This window comes from Corvus moneduloides, chromosome 20 (genome assembly GCF_009650955.1).
Source record: "Corvus moneduloides isolate bCorMon1 chromosome 20, bCorMon1.pri, whole genome shotgun sequence".
In the NCBI taxonomy this organism is placed as follows: domain Eukaryota; kingdom Metazoa; phylum Chordata; class Aves; order Passeriformes; family Corvidae; genus Corvus; species Corvus moneduloides.
This window is the reverse complement of record NC_045495.1, coordinates 1,796,905-1,815,505: the sequence shown is the minus strand read 5'-3', so window position 1 is coordinate 1,815,505 and position 18,601 is coordinate 1,796,905. Positions and strand designations below refer to the sequence as shown.

Sequence of the window (18,601 nt, the reverse complement as noted above, 5' to 3'; positions counted from 1 at the left end):
GGATCAACTCTAGCATGCCTCCTCCCCCAACTGCAGTGGTGTCTCTTTTGAAGTCAAATGTTACCCTAAAGATTCCAGGCAGGATCCTATTTCAAAGCCACATTGTCCCAGAGAACAGGTATTTCTTCCAGGCAAAGAGGGGCATGCAAATGAACGCAGGAAGGGGCTGGCTGCTTTTTCCACCGTGTTGGAGATAACAAACAAGCTGCGTGTTCCAGCAACTTAAAAACAACTTTAAAAATCCATGGATAAAAATTGTATGAAATGTAATGGTGCTTCTTATATGAACGTGCACTCCAAGAATACAAAATTTGGGGCACTGCTGTTTGTTGATGTGATCCAACCATGTTCTGAGCGTGGGGAGTGACACGGGAACGCACATCCCTGCAAAGACCTAAGTTCATTGTGGTTCAGAGTGCTCTGGTGTAAGAAACTATCCCTCGTTACAAAATCCCAGGTTTTCTGCTGCAGGAAACCATGAAAACACCGACTGCAAACCGTGCAGCACCGTGACTCCACACGTTGTTCCCGCTAGAGCTGCTGCACGAGGAGCTCAAGTAAATTAACTCCTCCACTCAACATCATTTTTATGCAGACACAAGAAAAAATAAAGAATCCTGCTCCTTAATTACCTCCCCTGCATTTTCTTGCGAGGGCTTCACTGTCTATATCCATACACAACAAGAATGAGCAGGTCAGCTGTATTATTCAATAGTTCAAGAAAGACTTTGGGATCGTTGTGTTTTGGTTTTTTTTTTTTTTTTTTTGGCTGCTTAATTTAGGCAGCCGCAGGATTTCGAGCTGGCTGCACTGGGGTGCTGCAGGCGCCAAGCAGAGCTGTTAAATCCTGCCCTGCTTGGCTTGGCACCAGGGCATCGAGGGCTGAGCTGCGTTTGATGCTGGGGCAGTGTCTGCGGCGGATAACTCAGGGAGCCCCAACGACATCGAGTCCAACGCACCGGATACCCCAAAATCCTCCCCCGTGCCTCAGAGCGTTGAGTTCAGCGCGTTTTTATCAGCCCTGGCTCCGGGCGGGGCCGTTCGCACCCGCGGTAACGCCGGTCCGGCCCCGCTCGAGGCCGCGGCGCGTTGTAACCCCCAGCGCCCCGGGGCCCGCACCCGCCCCGGCCCAACCGCCGCGCCGGGGCCGTTCCCGACACCGCCGGAGCCGTTCCCGACACCACCGGGAGCCGTTCCCGACACCACCGGGAGCCGTTCCCGACACCGCCGGGCACAGCCCCGGGTCCCGCCTGCCCGGAGCGGCCGCTGGGCCGCGCGACCTCGAGGCCAGGCCGGGCCGGTGCCCGGAGCGGGCCCGGGCGGTGCCCGCGGCTCTCGCGAGAGCGGGGCGGGGCGGCCCCGGGGCGGGCAGGGAGGAGGCGGCTCCGGGACCCGCGGTGCCGCCCGCCTGTCACAGCGCCCGGGCCGCCCAGCGCCGCCAGCAGCCGGTAAGGGCCCGCCGGGCCGCGGGGCAGCGCTCCCGGGAGGGCGAGGGGAGGAGCGGGAGCATGGGGTCCCCCCCGCCCCGCCGGGCTGCTCCCCGCCATCGCAGCCCCGCACGGGGACCCGGGCGAGGCCAGGCAGGAACGGGAGGAAGGGGTGGGTCTGCCGGGGCAGCCGGGCTGCAGCCCGCGGGGAGGCGGCGGGGCCGCTCCGTGAGGCGCCCGGGGCAGCGCTGGGCAGGCGGCGGTTCCCCCCGCCCGGCTCGGGGGCGGCGGAGGAGCCGCAGAGCCGCGCCGGGCTGGGCGGGTCCCGGCGGCCGCGCTGGGCCGGTGGCGGGCGGGGGGCGGCGGCTCCATCTCCCCGTGGCGGCTCCATTTTCCCCCGCGGGCTCCATCTCCTCTCCCAGGTCTCCATCTCCCCCTCTCTCCCCCCCCCCCACCCCCCGAAGGATCCATCCCCGCCCGGGGCTCCATCTCCCCACTCGATTCTCCATCACCCCCCCTGGGGTCTCCATCCCCCCGCGGCTGTGCCCGCGCTCCCCCCGCCCCGTCCCCGGCTCGCCGCCCGTGTCCTGCCGCATTCCCGGCCCGCTGCCGGCCCGCGCGGGTCCCTCCCGGCGGGGTGGGTGGGCCGGGCTCGGCGTGGTGAATCAGGCGATGGGGAGCGCAGGCTGGGTGCCGGCTGCTGGTGAAAGTGTGGCGGGGAAGCGCGGCGGGTGTTTACCTCCGGCCGGGGCCGCCCGCAGGCTGGAGCGGGGAGGAAGCGGCAGCAGCAGCAGCGATGGCGCGGCTGGTGGCGGTGTGCCGGGACGGCGAGGAGGAGTTCCCCTTCGAGAAGAGGCAGATCCCCCTCTACATCGATGACACCCTCACGGTGAGTCCCCGCGGGCCCGTCGCGCTGTCCCGGCGCCTCCCGCGTGTTGCAATTCCCAGGCCGGGCCTTTCCTCCTGCCGGGCCTCGCTGGCTCCTCCTCGGGCTCCTGCAGCGTTAATCTTTGGGACTTTGCAACACTTGGGGTTAACAGAGCTGAATGTGGCAACTTTTTTTATCTGATGCCCGGCTCTAAAAGCAGGCGAACCGCATAATGAGGGAGTTATCGCCGTGCCGGGGCCTGTGCACAAGTTGTGCTGGAGCCACGAGCGTGGCTCGGTGCTCAAGGGTGGAGCAAAGCCATTTTTCAGCTGGGAAGGAAGGGAGCCATGTTAACGTTAAACCCCGGCTTAAACCCGGTGGTTATTCTGCTCTTAAACCGGCAAGAAAAGACTAAAGGCATTTTCGAAAGCTTTGGCGTGAAGTCAGGGTTATCGAGTCTGCAGAAATTGAACAAATCTGAGAGTTCCCATTTCAGGGTGTTGCTCTGAATTGGAAAACGTGGTGGTTTTGCCGTTTCCAGAAGATTCAGTGGAGAAATCAACTAAATGCAGCTTGGAGGCTCTCTAGTCCTTCTTCTCTTGAGTTTAGAGGAAGGTTTAAAAATTGCATTGTAGGAGAACACGGAACAAATGGGAAAAAAAATTTTCTAACTGGCCAGTTGCTGTTTGTTTTAATTCTTAATGCATGAAAATATGTTGAAAATAATATTGCACTTAGTGTAATTTAGTATCTTAATGATTCATACTTGGTTTCTCTTGTCAGTGGGACAGTAATTTTAGTTACTTTAAATGGTATAAAATGTGGGTGATTTAAATTCTTAACCTTATGTTTAAGATGAAAGACACCCTGAGTTTTATCAGCTAAGGAGGGTGTCCCTGCTCATGGCAGGGGTTGGAACTGGATGATCTTCAAGGTCCCTTGCAACCCAAACCATTCTTTCACCTTCCAGAACAAAATTGTTGAATATCTTCAGACAGGCCCCATCTGGTTTTGCTGCATTTGAACAGTGTCTTATTGCTGTATTTTAATTTTGATCAATTTGAATGGTGGCATATTATTAATTTACCAAATATCATCATTATTTTTGGGTTCTCTCTGGTTAACTGTGTTCATATATTAGGCAAAATTTCCCCTAAAGTTGTCCAAAGCAGTATCTGCCCCTCCTAGAGGGGTTGATGACCTGGAAAACCCAGCACTGTGCAGGAATAGTGTAAGTTTGAGTTTTTTGGTGTCTTGGCCACACCTTGAAAGTTATTTTGCTCTTTCATTTTGCATGTGGTTTTAAGCTCTTGGATTTCTCTTGTTTTGTTTTGTTTTTTCCTTCCTGGACTCCCTATAAAAATTACCCATTAGTTTGTGTCATGTGGACTTGCCAAGCTCTTCTTATTTTTGTTGTGTGTAATAGGTTGAAAGTGAAAATTCAGCTGTACCAGGCGTCAGGTAGATGACTTCAGCAGACCTAAAATTCCATTTGTGGTTTAGTCCCAGAATTTAACACCGGGCCCAAACTTTGTGTAATTGCACTGTGTTGTTGCTGCCCTTCTGCTTTTTACACCATCCTCATGATTGAAAGGGTCCTCTGGCTGTAGATCAGTTTTATATCCATCTGGAGGAGAGGCATTTATGCAAGTGCAAGTCATCCTCACCATGAAGAAATCTTATCTTGGATCCATTCTATTTTTTTTTTTTTTTCATTCTGTTACTGTTGTTACAAGGTACTTGGATTTCTAGGTGGTTTCTGGAGGCTTTTATTAAAAAAAAACCTGCAGAAGCAAGTGAATGAACTCTGAGCTTCCTTGTCTGTCATCTATAATTTATTTTTTAAATACTTAATGAGAGCTATTACAAGACATGCAGCTGTCTTCGAAACAGAATTTTACATCTGCAGCACTATCTTTAAAAAATGATGGTGGTTATTGATAGTAACTGGCTCCTGTTGACCTCTTTTAAAACTCAGATTTTAAAAATAATGGGACTAATGTGCCTGTTAGTCAGACAAAAGAGTTAATCTGTGCCTTAAATCTAGAATCAGTGGATTAGTGATTGCAAATTAGGAATGAATGGCCCATGTGCTCCTAGTCTGGGATGTTGCTTTGTAGTAGCCGAGGAAGCAGCTCAGGTGCAGGGAGATGGTGCTGCCCCGAGTGGATTGTTCACCACCACAGTTCCCTGTTCCTTCTGGCTCAGCTAGAAATTAAAGGAGGTTTCAATATTTAGCCCTTTTCATTTCTTAAGCAGCTTTTATGGTTTCTAGAAGGCATTCCATTTGATGTGGTATTACAGGATTTTTTTTTTTTTCCCCTTCCCGTTCAGGGTGTGATGGTGGTTGATGTTTAACCACTTAATAAAATCTCATCAGACACATGAATTAATTTAGTCTTTGATTCTTTTGCTCTGTTGTACCAAATACCTTGGGGTGTTGTCTGATAGTGGGAGATGAAGGTGAGGGGGGAAAACTAGGCAGATTTATCTCTTGTCTCTGTTATTAGCAGATAGAGCTTTCACTTTTGCTTGTAGCTCCTGGCCCACAGAAACACCACATTAGTGATGTAGGAAACCTGTAAACCTGCAGCAGAAACCGGTGCAGCTGCTTGGTGTGGATGGATCAGGAGCAAGGGAAGCTGCAAAAGGGAGCTGAGGGTTAGGATTGGCAGTGGCTGTGGCACTGCTCTGCACAAAGATAAGGCAGCTGTGCTAATGCTCACACTGGGGCACATGGGACAGCAAAATAGTGCCTTGTTCTCAGAGAAATGGTGTTTATTTTGGAGTGGTGTTCAGTGCCTGGAAAAGTGAGTGTGTGAGTTCTCTGGAGGTAGTGTTGGCAATTAGGCAGACAGCAGGGAATTCTGCCTTCCCTAGACAGCTGAGGGAAGGTGGAAGGAGGAAAAAGGATGAATCAGACAGTTTTATTTGGTGTTCATTTGCATTGGAGTTATTAATCAAAGTTGTTATTTCGTCTTTGAGATTTTAAAGTGACCTTTCAGAATTCATATTGACAAATTCTCTATTTCTGTGTTTGGACAAAGAAGAGAGCTAAGCCAGGCTTTACACATATTTCTAGCTCCTTTCATTTTACTCCATGGTTGCACAGTTGGATTTTTGGACTTTTGGAAGTTACTGATTCCTGCCCCCTCCCAAGAAATTGCCCTCTTTGTTTCTCATAATTTGATAAGAAATGTTATTAATTACTTACAAGTAATCACATTGTTCTGTAGGCTTAACATTTTGCTTTGAGCCTCTTGAGAGTTGCAGCTGCAATCACACAAAGCAAACTATGCCTTGGAGTACCTTGTTGGGTTAATATGGTTTGAAATTAGCCTTTGGAGGAGTCGCCTCTGTCATTAAACTGTTGTGACTGTTTCCTCAGAGCCTAATAAATTGAGTGAAGCTGTTGGGTCCATTTAGATCTCAGTGTTTTGAAGTATCTATATATTTTTTTGAATTGAAGCAGAGTCTCAAGTCATGTAGATTATAATATAAATACTGATGGTCCATTTAGCAACTTTTGCTTTCTAACAGCTATTTAAGAGTTGCCATTTATAAACTGCCTCTAGAACATTATATTACTGAAGCATTTATTACTTTGCTGAAATATTCACTATCTGAAACAGTTACTTTTATCCTTTCCCAAGCCCCAGTAATGAAAAGAATGAGCATTTAACATAATTTCAGTCTTATTTCCCCCAAGAAAGTAAAACAACTGATGCTCTGTTTGGCTTTTTTTGTTTGTTTGTTTGTTTTTTGTCTGAAAGCTCCTCTTTAAATTGTTTTTCCTCTCTTGTATAGATGGTGATGGAATTTCCTGATAATGTGCTGAACCTCGATGGACATCAGAATAACAGCACACAACTGAAACAGTTCATTCAGGTAAATAATGTTTCCTAAGAAGTGAGATTTTTGCTTTCCTTAGGTTTGTGCTTTTGCTTCTCCAGGAGGTTGTGACTCCTGGAATGCTTCAGACACGTCAGCACCTGGGAGCAATCACACATTGGTACCAAAGTGCACTCACTGGGTTCAGTTGTGCTCTGGATTCCACAGCATTTATTGCACGTTGTCTTGTCTGTAGGCAATTGCTGCATGTCTGAGAGCTCAAAACTCACCATGGGAACTACAATTTCTGAATACGTCTTGATTTTTATTTTTCTAAGTAGTTTTGAACTGCCTTTTCAATAACACAAACTGATCTGCCAAATTCTTGCGAATAACTGTAGCACCCTAACACCTGTAGCAGCTGCAGAATCATGCCACTTGATGTCCAGAGGGCCAGAGTTGCACAGCCTCACTCAGGCTGACAGCAGCAGTGCAGACACGTGCTGCATGCCAAGTGTAGCTGGGTTGTGAAAATAGCTCATTCCTGCTTTGCTGTGACTCCTGCAATTAATTACAGGAAAGAGGGTTATTGCAGAGTGATACTGCTTGGCAGATGATTTAATGGGCCTTCCTCTAAGAGCACAAACCTTAAATGTTACCTGATGGTACCTCTGCTTTCCACATTTCATAGAAGGAGCTGAAAACACTTTATTTTTTCAGTTGATGTATTGCTGAGTTCTGCTGTATTGTGTGGTCTTTTTTTCCTTTCCCCAGAAGTTGTGACAAGTCTTTTGTGCATTAGGAGTGTTTGAGTGGTGTGGTGTGACAATAATACAGAAAATACTGTGGTGGCATGACATTCCTTGTGCAGATACAGCTCAAGCTGTGCTTTGTGCGACCGGGGAAGAGTGACCCTCACTCTCAGTGGTGCTGATATCCCAAGTGTGGGTTTGTGTGTTGGGCTGTGAGGAAGGGACTCTCTCCTCTGCCCAGCTCTGCTGGTGGCACTCCAGTGCTGCTGAAAGCCAAGGCAGTAATTCAGCAGTGAGAAGGACTAGAAGGGTATGTGCTTTTTGTGAGGACGTGTGCCTGGATGTGTTTGACACAGGGGCCAGGAGACACATCTACAGCTGTTTATCGATGTAAGCAATATTAGAAGGTGTTCTCATTAGTGTTCTATTAATAGCAGACTTTGGATGTTCACTACTGAAGTCAAAGGCTTCACCCTGTGTAGTAATGTGTGCTTTCTTTAATTCCAGCTAGTAGGATTGTAATGGGAAAGGGCATTTAGCCTTCCAGGAAAAATACTGCTAAATTGTCATGGTCTGAGCAGAACTACTTGGTTGTAAATGAGATTTCCATAAATGCCAACGAGCGTTCATGAATTTCCTTTCCATGTGCCAAAGATAGAATGAGTGTGAGTAGAAGATGAAAACTTGCAGTCTATGTGTGAGACCTTTTCCTACAACATCTGTGCCGAGGTGGAGAAAAAGGGTTTCCCGGTCAGGACGTTTATTCCGAAGCAGCATTTGCTGAGATGACTGGTGAAAGGAGGCAACAAGAGGAGAAAAAAAACCAGAGGATAAATGTTTAATGAAGTAATTTGTTGGGTTTTTTGCAGAGACACAGCATGCTGAAGCAGCAGGACCTGAACATTGCCATGATGGTGACGTCGCGGGAGGTGCTGAGCGCGCTGTCGCAGCTGGTGCCGTGCGTGGGCTGCCGGCGCAGCGTGGAGCGCCTCTTCTCCCAGCTCGTGGAGTCGGGGAACCCCGCCCTGGAGCCCCTCACCGTGGGGCCCAAGGGGGTGCTCTCGGTCACCCGCAGCTGCATGACTGATGCCAAGAAGCTTTACACACTCTTCTACGTGCACGGGTCAGTGGCTGCGAGCTGCTCGCACCATCCCCGCTCTCTGTGCCTTCTCGGGGATGCTGAGTTGTCACAGTACATTCTCCTCTTCAACATCCGTGTTTCACAATGAATTCCAGCTACTTGTTGCCTAAACTGGGAAAAAAGCAAACGTAATCTTTGATACCACCAGTTGCAGTGCCATGATTGCAGCTGAAAGATGCCAGTATTTAATGTTCAGTCATTCATCTGACACAGGCACTGGGGGGTTTTCATGGTCTCTGGAAGAAGAGTGTTTGCCTCAGTACTTGGCATGTAAAAAATAAAAGTATTAATTCTTTCTGCTCTTGGGTAGAAAGGTAACAACTGAGAAAGTGAAACCTTCTGGGCTTGGTGAGCACAATAAATACCCCAGTGCCTTTAGTTCCTCAGCTGTCAGCAGAGCAAACAGTGAGTGCTCAGCACAGTGTGCCTTGGCCTTCTAGTTGGCTTCAGCTCATTCTTCTTGCTCCAGTTAGCAGGAAAAGCAGGGAAGGTTAGTGCAAAGTTGAGGAGATTGAGATGGGGAGAGTGAGGTAGTGTAACCTTATCCAGAGGTTTTGAGAATACAAAGTTCCTCACATTTTTTTTCCCCATAGGTCCAAACTGAACGACATGATTGATGCAATTCCCAAAAGTAAGAAGAACAAGAGGTGTCAACTACACTCCCTGGACACACACAAACCAAAACCTTTGGGGTAAGTCTGTGTGTAACATAAACAATTCAGATATTTTAAGGAAGCAAAGTATTGGAAGTAATGTATTTTTAAGCATTGAGATCAATTTTTATGCTCTGATCTGTTTGCCAGAGTAGTAGTTGGATTATGGCAGACCTAAATAGTGGGAGAGAGGAAGAGAAGCACCAGGAGTTTTGGGCAAGCTCAGGGCATGGATGGCTTCTGCACTGTGATATAAACAATGCTCTAGAAAGACAAACTGGTTTTTGTGCTCTAGACCAAAATGGTTGCTCAGCAGATTTTCTCACACTGAGGTCAAAGGGTATGTGCTAAATAAATATTCCTCATTTTGCTTGGGATTATTAAAAGTGCCTTGCACAACTGTTAACCAAGGCTTTATTGTGGTTGGATGCAGGGTTAAAACTGGAACTCCATAAAATGTATTTTCTCAGGAATGTGACAGCATGTTTTGAATACACCACTGAACAATATGCATATATGCCTCTGTCTTGAAGTTGAAATGATGTATTCCAGCTGGTTAAGCAGAAAAACACTCCTTGTAAATCTGTTGTGGATTTTGGGGAGGATTCTTGTTTGTGGGGTGGCTCCTTATATATATTTTTTTTATATAATGACCAATAAATTAATCTCTTGGGCTCAGTTGGAGTTGTCTGGACCTTTTTTACTCAGCTGTGTTCTGCTCCTGGTTAAGCCTCCAACCTGTGAAAGCTTGCTCATGGTTTCCAGTTACAGGACATGTATTTTTCTATGCAGATTGGAGTCTCTCTGGGTTTAGTTAAATCCCCTGGGATACCAGGCATGTGGAATTTGACACTTGATTTTCACTTGTGCTGCTTGAGGATAGTGGGGACTAATCATTATCTTCTATTATATTTTGGTTACAGGCTTTTCATAAAATTAGTTTATAGCTTATGTTACACAAGATCCTGAGAGTATGGGGTGTATATACATATTTTTTTAAATAAAGCAAATTCATAGCATTATGAAAGTGGGTTTTGGGGTTTTTTTTTATATTTAGTAAGCTTAAGCTTTTCTGTGTGAGAACATATGCTGTGGAACCTGCAGTTAGCACTTTGGCAAGGTAGAACAATTCTGAAGCTGAATGAGTAGAGAGGAAAATGCTGCTTTTATTTCCTCAATTCATGCTGGAATAAATCCCCTTAGTATTTTGGATGCTGGCAGGTGAATAGGGAATATGTGGAAGAGCAGTATTTTACACTCTGCAGGTAAAGCTTTGGGGTTATCAGATAACATGGCCTGTGGGTGAGCAGTGCAGTTTGCTCAAGAAACAGGACTTGCACCCCCTTCCTCAGCTGAAACCCCTCTGGTCTGTACAGAAGTGACTGAAGTGTATCAGTATCGATACAAATCCAAATAAATCCAAATAAATCCAAATAAATCTGCCTGCAGTGGACACAGGCTCTGGCTGGGCTGTGGAGGCCCAGTTGTCACAGAACAAACTTCATTTACCAGCCTAGAGCTCCTGCTGCACTTCTTTACAAGAACTCCTTCAGATGAGTTGCATCTGCTGGGCCTTTCCTGCACACAAAAAAGGCTTTGAGTTGGAGCTGTGTGTTTAATTAGAGGAGTTATGTAAGCAGCTAATGCCACTCGAGGGTTGCTTGCTGTCCTCAGTCTGTGCCTGGCTTTTGGCTACTCAGCTCCATTTGGGGTTCCAGGAGCATTTGAAACTCTCCAAAATGCAAGTCCTATGACCTGGCAAACTGGTTGATGGCACAGATAACTCCTCTAATTAGGAAATGGGGCTGCTTCTTCCTATTATCCTGCTCTGTTGTATCCATGACACAGACATGACCATTCTGATAAAGTGTCAAGTGCAGACAAGCCTGTAGGTAACTGTGGCTTGTTATTTAAAGTCCATTTTTTGCTCTCTAATGCACTTTTTTCACGTCCCAATGTGTGTTGTAAAGTTATTTTGGTATTCTTGTAACAAATTTCTGAAATTTGATGTAGGGTGTTTTATGGTTTTTTATGGTAAAAGTTGTTTGGTTTTGTTTTGCTTTTTTCTTTTGTTATTTTAATAAATTGTCTTCAGCTGACAAGAGTTAAAACTTGTATGTGTTTGTACTTCAAGTAATATTCTAAAAATCACTACTGGTTTTCAGCTGTAACACTAAAAAGTCGTGATGAGTCCTGGGTTAGTTATAAGCATGGACAGCAGAATTTGCATCTCAGGTCTGACCCAAACTTTCATAGATGTTAAGGCTTAAGCTAGAAAGAGTTCAAAATAGATTGAAGAACAGAGCAGTATTTTCCATAGGATTTGTTTAGGAAAAATAACTAGCTGATAATATATACGTTATAGGTCTGAAAAATGTTTGGTAATACTATGTGACAGTGAAGGGAGCAGTAGCAGACTCAGTTCAAAGAAGTTAAGAGCAGTTAAGAAAAACAGAGAAGACAGGAAGAGGAAAGAGAGCAAGTGTAGCATCATTTTCTGCTATGGACCCTCCCAGGGAGCAGTCAGGTAAAGGAGGAGGCTCTGCTGGGCTTCTGTCCTGACCCCCACCAGGATCACAAACAGTTTTGTTTCTCCCTTCCTTGCAGGGGTTGCTGGATGGATGTGTGGGAGCTCATGTCCCAGGAATGCAGGGATGAAGTCGTTCTGATCGACTCTAGCTGTCTCCTAGAAACATTAGAAACCTACCTACGGAAACACAGGTATGGGAAAAGAACAAACCACACCTTTCTTTTGAGAAATACGTGGTTTTATCCAAGTGTTCAAAATGTAGAGGATTTTTTTTCTTGTGAAACTGAAGATCTCGGCTTGGTGGTGATGGGGGACCTTGCCGGGCTGCACTGGGATGGTTGATGAGACAAAGGTGGTGAAATATTCTTTGTATTTAATGAGAGGGAAAATGTGGAAACCTCTGAACTCATAGCTGCTCATCTTAATTTCTTTGGCTAGGATTAAATTACGATTTACAGTTTAATGTATCAAAACTGTGTATACTCATTCACTCTTTCACTGCTCTTGGGCTGTGCCTGTTTTTAGGCTTTCAGGGAGCGTGTGCCATTTCAAAATCCTGTGAACTGCGCTAGTGCAAGCAGATTTTAGGCTTGGTGTTGCCTTTAAAGCACTGTTTTAGACCACTCTTTTATGCCTTATGCTGTTAAATGTCTCTTGCAGGGCGGAAATAAGCCACTGAATTATTAGTTGCATGTGCACAGGAGCTGCCGTGCTGATGGAAAAGTTTTAATTTCCAGCAGTCTCAAGGTTCTGATATGAACTGTGGGGGCACAGATGGGCGCGGGGGCGGTGGTGCTGTGGAAATAACACTTTGGAAACAAAATAACTTTAATCTCCTGTGACATTAAACACTGGCTTGGCTGCCTTCCTGGTGCTAACCTGCAACAATACTGCTGTTTTCTCTACTTCCACCACAGAAAGCAGCCAGGTAGCGTAGCTCTAACAGCAAAATATGTTTGACTTAGTGCTGTCAAGTGGCTGGAGACACTAGGAAAGGGAAAAACACCATCCAGAGCTGGCATGGAGAGCCAGCTTTCTGAGCTGAAATGTGAGCAGCTTGTCTGACTTGCATTTTTAGAGTCATCCAGCAAGAGATCTTGTAGCCTCTTGAAGGTTACTCCTCTCATGACATAGAATGAGCTTAATTTGCTTGTATTTTAATTATAAGTATACTCTTGTCACACATGAGCTGTCACATGTTTAAAATGAGTATGTTGTGTTATAAATAACCCTCATTTGGCCATCAGCACAGCAATCTAATAATTCAGAATATGTTTGTAATGGAAACAAAGATTGCTCTTGTACTGCAGGCACCAGAGGAAACTTTTCCTTATTTCTTATCACTCACTTGAGTACACTTTAAAGAATTGCTGTAAGCTGATGTGGCATGTGTTGCTTGAGAGGGATTTTGCCCTGGTTTGCGCTGTTTGTTCACTGTTAGGTTTCTGATCTTTGAGTTGAATTCCGTGTAGGAATTTCTTCGAATCAGCGATTCACTTCGGAGGATGGAAGTTGATCTCCAGGGTAGTAATGTAGAATAGGTGGGATAATTCACGGTCGATTTAGGTGGACAATAGCCAAAATATTATTACAATAATTACACTTTTTGAAGCACCACAACCCTCCCGTGCCCCAGTCCCGACGCGTCCCCCCTTACCCAGCGCGCTCGGAGCCTGACTCTGTGCCGTCCCGCAGGTTTTGCACCGACTGCAAGAACAAAGTGCTGCGTGCTTACAACATCCTAATCGGGGAGCTGGACTGCAGCAAGGAGAAGGGCTACTGTGCTGCCCTGTACGAGGGGCTGCGCTGCTGCCCCCACGAGCGCCACATCCACGTGTGCTGCGAGACCGACTTCATCGCGCACCTCTTGGGCCGGGCCGAGCCCGAGTTCGCAGGAGGGTATGAGTATGTAATTGGCTAGAGTGGGCTATCTAGCGCTTTGCTTCTTTATTTGACTCTTCAATGTCTTTGCCCAAAGTGGCTTTTTGCCTCTTTGCTGTGTGATGAACTCGTGACTGTGAATATTTGTAGTGATGTAGGCTCGGAGAGAGCGCTTCGAAGGTGTCACCTGTGCTTTGGAAGAAAAAAGTTGCCAAGTGTCTTGCAGTTCGTTGTTCTCTCCCTAGAGCTGCCTGCTTGTCCACTGAGGTGTTCAAATATGCGAAATAGAAAGAGAACCTTGGTTGAGTTTTGCCAAATGCCAAGTGTTCCGATGAGTTTTGTTGCCATTTGCGTATTTCTGAACCTTTTTTAAGCATCTTTAAACCTTCCAGTGAAAAGTACAATTCTGAGCTCAGTACTGGAGAATCAGAACGAGTTGGAAGGGATGTTAAAGATCATCTAGTTCCAACCTCAATACCTTTAAAGCTCAGTCGTAACTGTTTAATGAGGAGGGTAAATCCTTTCATAATGGTTTTCCCTTAATAGATTGACCAGATTGATAGATAACAGATTGATAATGAACAGATTATGTTTTTACTTTGCACGGTAAGTAATGTATAAAATTCCCTGTGTGTTTATTCAGCTTGAGCTAACTGATGGTGAAATAATTGCTGTGAACTCTAGCAAATTTTAGGACACTAAAGAATGCATCTCAGGCATTTAAACTCTTGATCCTTCCTAGGAAGAGCAGGGTGTGACACCTGAAGTCAGTGGTGGCAAGGCACAGTGCTGCTTCACAGTGGTGGCTTTGACCTGGTCCTTTCTATTTTGCATCTGCATGCAGCACAGCAGAGCCCTGCCAGGCTGCTCCTGCAAACACAGCTGCAGTTGTACCTACAGAGAACACTTCAGCCCTGCTTTGATCCCTTGGTTGGCTTCCAGCTGCTCTAACAATGCTCTGCTTTGGTTCCCCTTTCCCCCAGACGCAGAGAGAGGCACGCCAAGACAATAGACATAGCCCAGGAGGAGGTTCTCACCTGCCTGGGCATCCACCTCTACGAGAGGTTGCACCGGATCTGGCAGAAGCTGCGGGCTGAGGAGCAGACGTGGCAGATGCTCTTTTACCTGGGCGTTGATGCTTTACGCAAGAGCTTTGAGGTAAAAACATCGAGTTTTGTCCAACTTGTGTTTGAATTGCTGCAGTAACTGGGCCCACTGTCGCTGTAAAGAGTGTCGAGAGCGTTCAGTTGTGTGACATCCGTGCACAGCACAGCTGGAGCATGTTCCCATGTGGGATAACCTGGAATAGAAGAGATTGAGGCTTGCTTTACTTTCATTACAGAACACTGAACTTTTCTGTGTTATTAACTCTCAGTTATTTCTGGCTTTCTACCTGATTGCGTTTCAAGTAGCTTAGGCTACAAAAGCTTTTTACTGCGTTTGTGAGTAAAATTGGAGGATGTGCTTTTGAATTACAGAAGTGGTTGCTGACTTGCATTCAGCTTGTTCCAAATGCACTCTGATCCTGTGGGATCCTGAGCTTCAGACAGAACTCCATGTGGCTCCTTTAACATATACCAATACTTAATATTAATTAACAGTTTATATGACATGGATCTTTTTTGTTGTGTTTATCTTCCATTCATAATAACTGCTCTCTCTAAAAACCTCTAAAACACCAGAGAAGGAGGAGGAAAATCAGTTTGGGAAAGATCATAGTGGAACCTTGAGCTGGTTAGCTCTTGGAGTTTTTTTACTCCCGCAGGATCAGAGTATCATGGATCCAACAACGGATTAAAATCTGCAACTCTTCACTGAAAATTGTGATTGTGGGCCATAGGTGCAACACAGAGCTCCCCCACACTTGAGTTTCCAGCAAGCTAAACCAAGTGACTGCATCTGGGTGGGCATTTTTCTCCTGTGCTCAGTAGTTGTTTTACTGGGACTTCATTACTGGCTGTTCTCCTTCTTTTGTTATAAATGTAAAAGCTTGAATTGTGATAACTTCTATAAATAGATCTAACCTCTTGTAAACAGATGGCTGTGGAAAAAGTGCAGGGCATCAGTCGATTGGAACAGCTCTGTGAAGAGTTTTCAGAAGAAGAAAGAGTGAGAGAGCTTAAACAAGAGAAGAAACGCCAAAAGAGGAAGAACAGACGGAAAAATAAATGTGTGTGTGAGATTCCTGCTCCTCTGCAGGCAGCAGAAGAGAAGGAAATCAATCAGGCAAAGGTAAATGTGGATAGCTGGGGCTTTTTGGGGCTTCATGCATCAGGTCACTGTTCCATGGTAGAATTCCTGAGGGGTTTTACTGGATTTTGGTCGCTGGTGGAATTTAATACTTTTTCAGATGAGCGGAGTCTTTGTAAAGTGTTTACCTGGAACTCCTCAGCTTCTGGGGGTTTGGTGGGGTGGGGTTTTTTTAATCCTAAGTCTGAGGTTCAGGTTATGCCAGACTGTTTTTCAGCTATCATTTCTTAAAGATCACTTAGAGCCTGGGGATTCAAATGCTGCTTGTAGGCAATTACCATGGAATTCTTGGAGAAGGGGAATCTTTCAGTGCAATTATTATTCAGGATCTCTTGCCTGACCTTAATGGGCTGTGACTGTAGGTCAAGGTAAATTGATGGGGGTTTTGTTTAGCTGTGTTGTACTTGTGAAGAATTCTAAGCAATGCCGTTATCAGTCAGTGTCAGCTGGTTTTTCTCATGGAAAGAGTATCCTTTACAAAAGTGCTGGCTGAGCTGCTTTCAGTGCCTGCAAGTGTTTTTTGTTTCTGTTTGAAGGAGAACTCAAACTTCACGGAAAGCAGCTGCAAAGCCTGTGGTAGCACCGAAGAAGCCAACAACTGCGTAGAAGTAATTGTTACTAATGAAAGCACTTCTTGCACTTGTCCTAGTAGTGGTACCTTATTAGGCTCACCTAAAATCAAGAAAGGTATGTTAAATGTCGTTACTTTTCATTTTTAAAAAGCATTTGCCATATATGGGGTAAACAGTGGTCACCTGTTTTTAAAAAGGACTCCCTGCCCGTGGCAGGGGGGTGGAATGAGGTGATTTTTAAGGACGTTTCCAATCCAAACTGGTCTGGGGTTCTCTGAATTCTTTCTTGTTAGAGGCATAACTAAAGAATGTGCAGCAGTTCCTACAGATGGCAGTAATTTTGGCCTCTGTCTCAGGTTTATCTCCACACTGTACTGGCAGCGACTGTGGCTATTCCTCAAGCATGGAGGGCAGCGAAACGGGGTCCCGGGAGGGCTCGGACGTGGCCTGCACTGAGGGCATCTGCAACCATGATGAAAATGGTAGGTTTGGGAAGAAGATAATAGTGCTTTAATATCCCCAAAGCTGCAGCATCTCAGAAGAAACTTGGCTGTGTTTTGCAGGGGACGATGCCTGTGTCCATCGCTGCGACGACAAGGAGGAGGATGGAGATAGCTGCGTGGAGTGCTGGGCTAATGCAGAGGAGAGTAACACAAAAGGCAAAAACAAAAAGAAGAAAAAGAAAAGTAAAGCTTTGAAGTGTGAGAATGACCACGTAAGGAACATGGCTCTGCCAGCTGCTTCTCTAAATGCTTACATTTGAAAGTAGTTACAGAAGGATTTTAAATTTCGATTGAGACTAATGCTGAAAATGGGGTAACAGGGGTCTCCTGTCCCCTTGTCATCCAAGGTTTGGAATTGAAGTCCTTCCTGGAGTAGGTTGTGGTGGAGTGTCTTCTATGTTCCTAAGCATGTGCACTTTTACTCACCCTCAGTGACTGTGCCACCCCCAGCTCCCCATGCACACGTTTAAAAACAAGTATCTACCCTTGCTCTCCTTTGAACTCCCTTCTTTTCCCTCTGCTTCCAGCTAAAACTTGAATATTCCATGTTAAGCACCGCTGGCAGTTCATTCCAGGCTCTTTTCCATTTCAGATTCAGAAACTTGGAAGCTGTCTGGCAGATGCAGGTAGCAGAGAGACCTCAGGAAATCTCACGCACACAGAGTTTCACCGCGACAAGACCAAAGACACACACGCTGAGAGCTGCTGTAGCGCAGACAAAAGCGGCCAGCAGTTGCCTTGGTTTGAGCATATGAAAAATGTGTCACAGTTTGCAGAACCTACAGAAATGTCACTTGTCCCTGATACTGGAAAAGGTGCCAAAAGCTTAGTGGAGCTCCTTGTAAGTAACCACTGCTTTTGAATTTTAGGTTGTAGCATCCTGCTTTAATCTGTGGGGCTGAGAACTCAACTCCCAGTGAGGAATTGAGTCCCAGTGTTCATTTGCTTGTGCACATTCCCTGGGAAGTTTATAACTGAATGCTTTGCAGAGGAGGAGAAACTGTCACTGGAATGCAGTGACAGAACTTGTGTTGTAAGTGCTCATTGTCAAGGTTGCATTATTCCCTAACATGGAGTGGGCATTATTGCTGCCTTCTGGCCTCAAATGTTACTTCCCACTGCAGGCTCCTTGGGCAGCTTTCTTCTCTCTCTTTTCCTTCTCCTTCCACTTATTTAGATCCTTCCCTCTTTCTTTCCCCACTTTTTCCTTTTCTTTCCTTCCTTTTTTCATCTTTCCTCCCCCCATTTTTCCCTCTCGCCCCCCTCCTTTTTTTTCTCCTTTTTCTTTCCCCACCTTTTCCCCAAAACCCTCTAATAAAATCCATCCTCTTCCCATGGGAATGTGCTAAGACTGAAGCTGATTTGCATCCATTTCATGACTGAAGTGGCTGCTTCTCACCCCAAGCCCAGCAGAGCCCTCCGTGTGAGCCGGGTGTCCAGATCAGCACTTGGGCTGGTGTGACAGGGCAGGCTGGGGACGGATGTGCTGCACAGGAGGGCAGTGCTGGAGCTCTGAAATCCCTGTTCTCGTTGCAGGATGAGTCAGAATGCACTTCTGACGAGGAACTGTTCATCTCCCAGGATGAAATCCAGTCCTTCATGGCAAACAACAAGTCTTTCTACAGCAATCGGGAGCAGTACCGGCAGCACCTGAAGGAGAAGTTCAACAAGTACTGTCGCCTCAACGATCACAAGGGGCCCGTCTGCAACAGCTGGCTGGCAACAGCTGGAGCCAACTGAACCCAATCCAACTCTGTCTGTCACTGAAACTCGAGATGACTACTGCGCCTTCTCCTTCCAAACTTAATTTAGTGACTTACGGCAAAATTTTATCTTAAATTAATGTGATTCTTTTTTTTTCTTGGTTTTTTTTTTTGGTGGGAGGCTGGTGGAGGTGATTTCCTTAATTTTGTTCTTTCTCCAGGCTTGTATCTTTAGTTGAGTAGCTGTGCAAGCCTCTCTTCTAATTTAAGCCATCTCTTTTCATTCAATGTTTCTCTTCCTGTGAGACTTACAAAAAAGCAAACTAGTGGCAAAGTAATGTTGTACCTATAATTCTGTACAGAATGACAAGGAGCTGAATATAAGATTTTACAAAGTAGACATCCATTTGCAAAATGTTTTGGATGTAATATGTTAAAGCGCAATGTGCAAAAATTTAAATAAAGAATATTTATTAATACGCATAGTAAA

At 45.9% G+C, this 18,601-nt stretch overlaps 3 protein-coding genes across 8 annotated transcripts in view; 2 read left to right on the top strand and 1 right to left on the bottom strand.

Annotated features, from left to right (window-relative positions):
* Positions 1-628, top strand: part of PIGW (phosphatidylinositol glycan anchor biosynthesis class W) — a 5,862-nt gene extending 5,234 nt beyond the window's left edge. Inside the window, exon 3 of the transcript XR_004243925.1 lies at positions 2-628. The gene's annotated coding sequence lies outside the window, so the exon portion shown is untranslated. The remainder of the gene's footprint in view (position 1) is intronic.
* MYO19 (myosin XIX) overlaps positions 1-2,186 on the bottom strand; it is a 26,641-nt gene extending 24,455 nt beyond the window's left edge. Inside the window, exon 1 of the mRNA XM_032129532.1 lies at positions 2,167-2,186. The gene's annotated coding sequence lies outside the window, so the exon portion shown is untranslated. The remainder of the gene's footprint in view (positions 1-2,166) is intronic.
* GGNBP2 (gametogenetin binding protein 2) lies at positions 1,360-18,601 on the top strand. 6 transcript variants are annotated; one of them, XM_032129537.1, is made up of 15 exons: positions 1,360-1,448; positions 2,189-2,316; positions 6,103-6,183; positions 7,748-8,001; positions 8,613-8,711; positions 11,038-11,199; positions 11,280-11,393; positions 12,898-13,107; positions 14,067-14,241; positions 15,121-15,315; positions 15,870-16,020; positions 16,262-16,387; positions 16,469-16,620; positions 17,001-17,249; positions 17,945-18,422. In XM_032129537.1, the coding sequence occupies exons 2-15, from the start codon at positions 2,224-2,226 to the stop codon at positions 18,146-18,148; spliced, it is 2,265 nt and encodes a 754-aa protein (XP_031985428.1). In that variant the 5' UTR covers positions 1,360-1,448; positions 2,189-2,223; the 3' UTR covers positions 18,149-18,422. The 6 variants fall into 6 exon arrangements, with proteins under 6 accessions (XP_031985428.1, XP_031985431.1, XP_031985426.1 ...); XM_032129535.1 differs by lacking the exon at positions 1,360-1,448 and adding an exon at positions 1,475-1,599 and having other exon boundaries at positions 17,945-18,601; XM_032129536.1 differs by lacking the exon at positions 1,360-1,448 and adding an exon at positions 1,476-1,599 and having other exon boundaries at positions 12,898-13,101.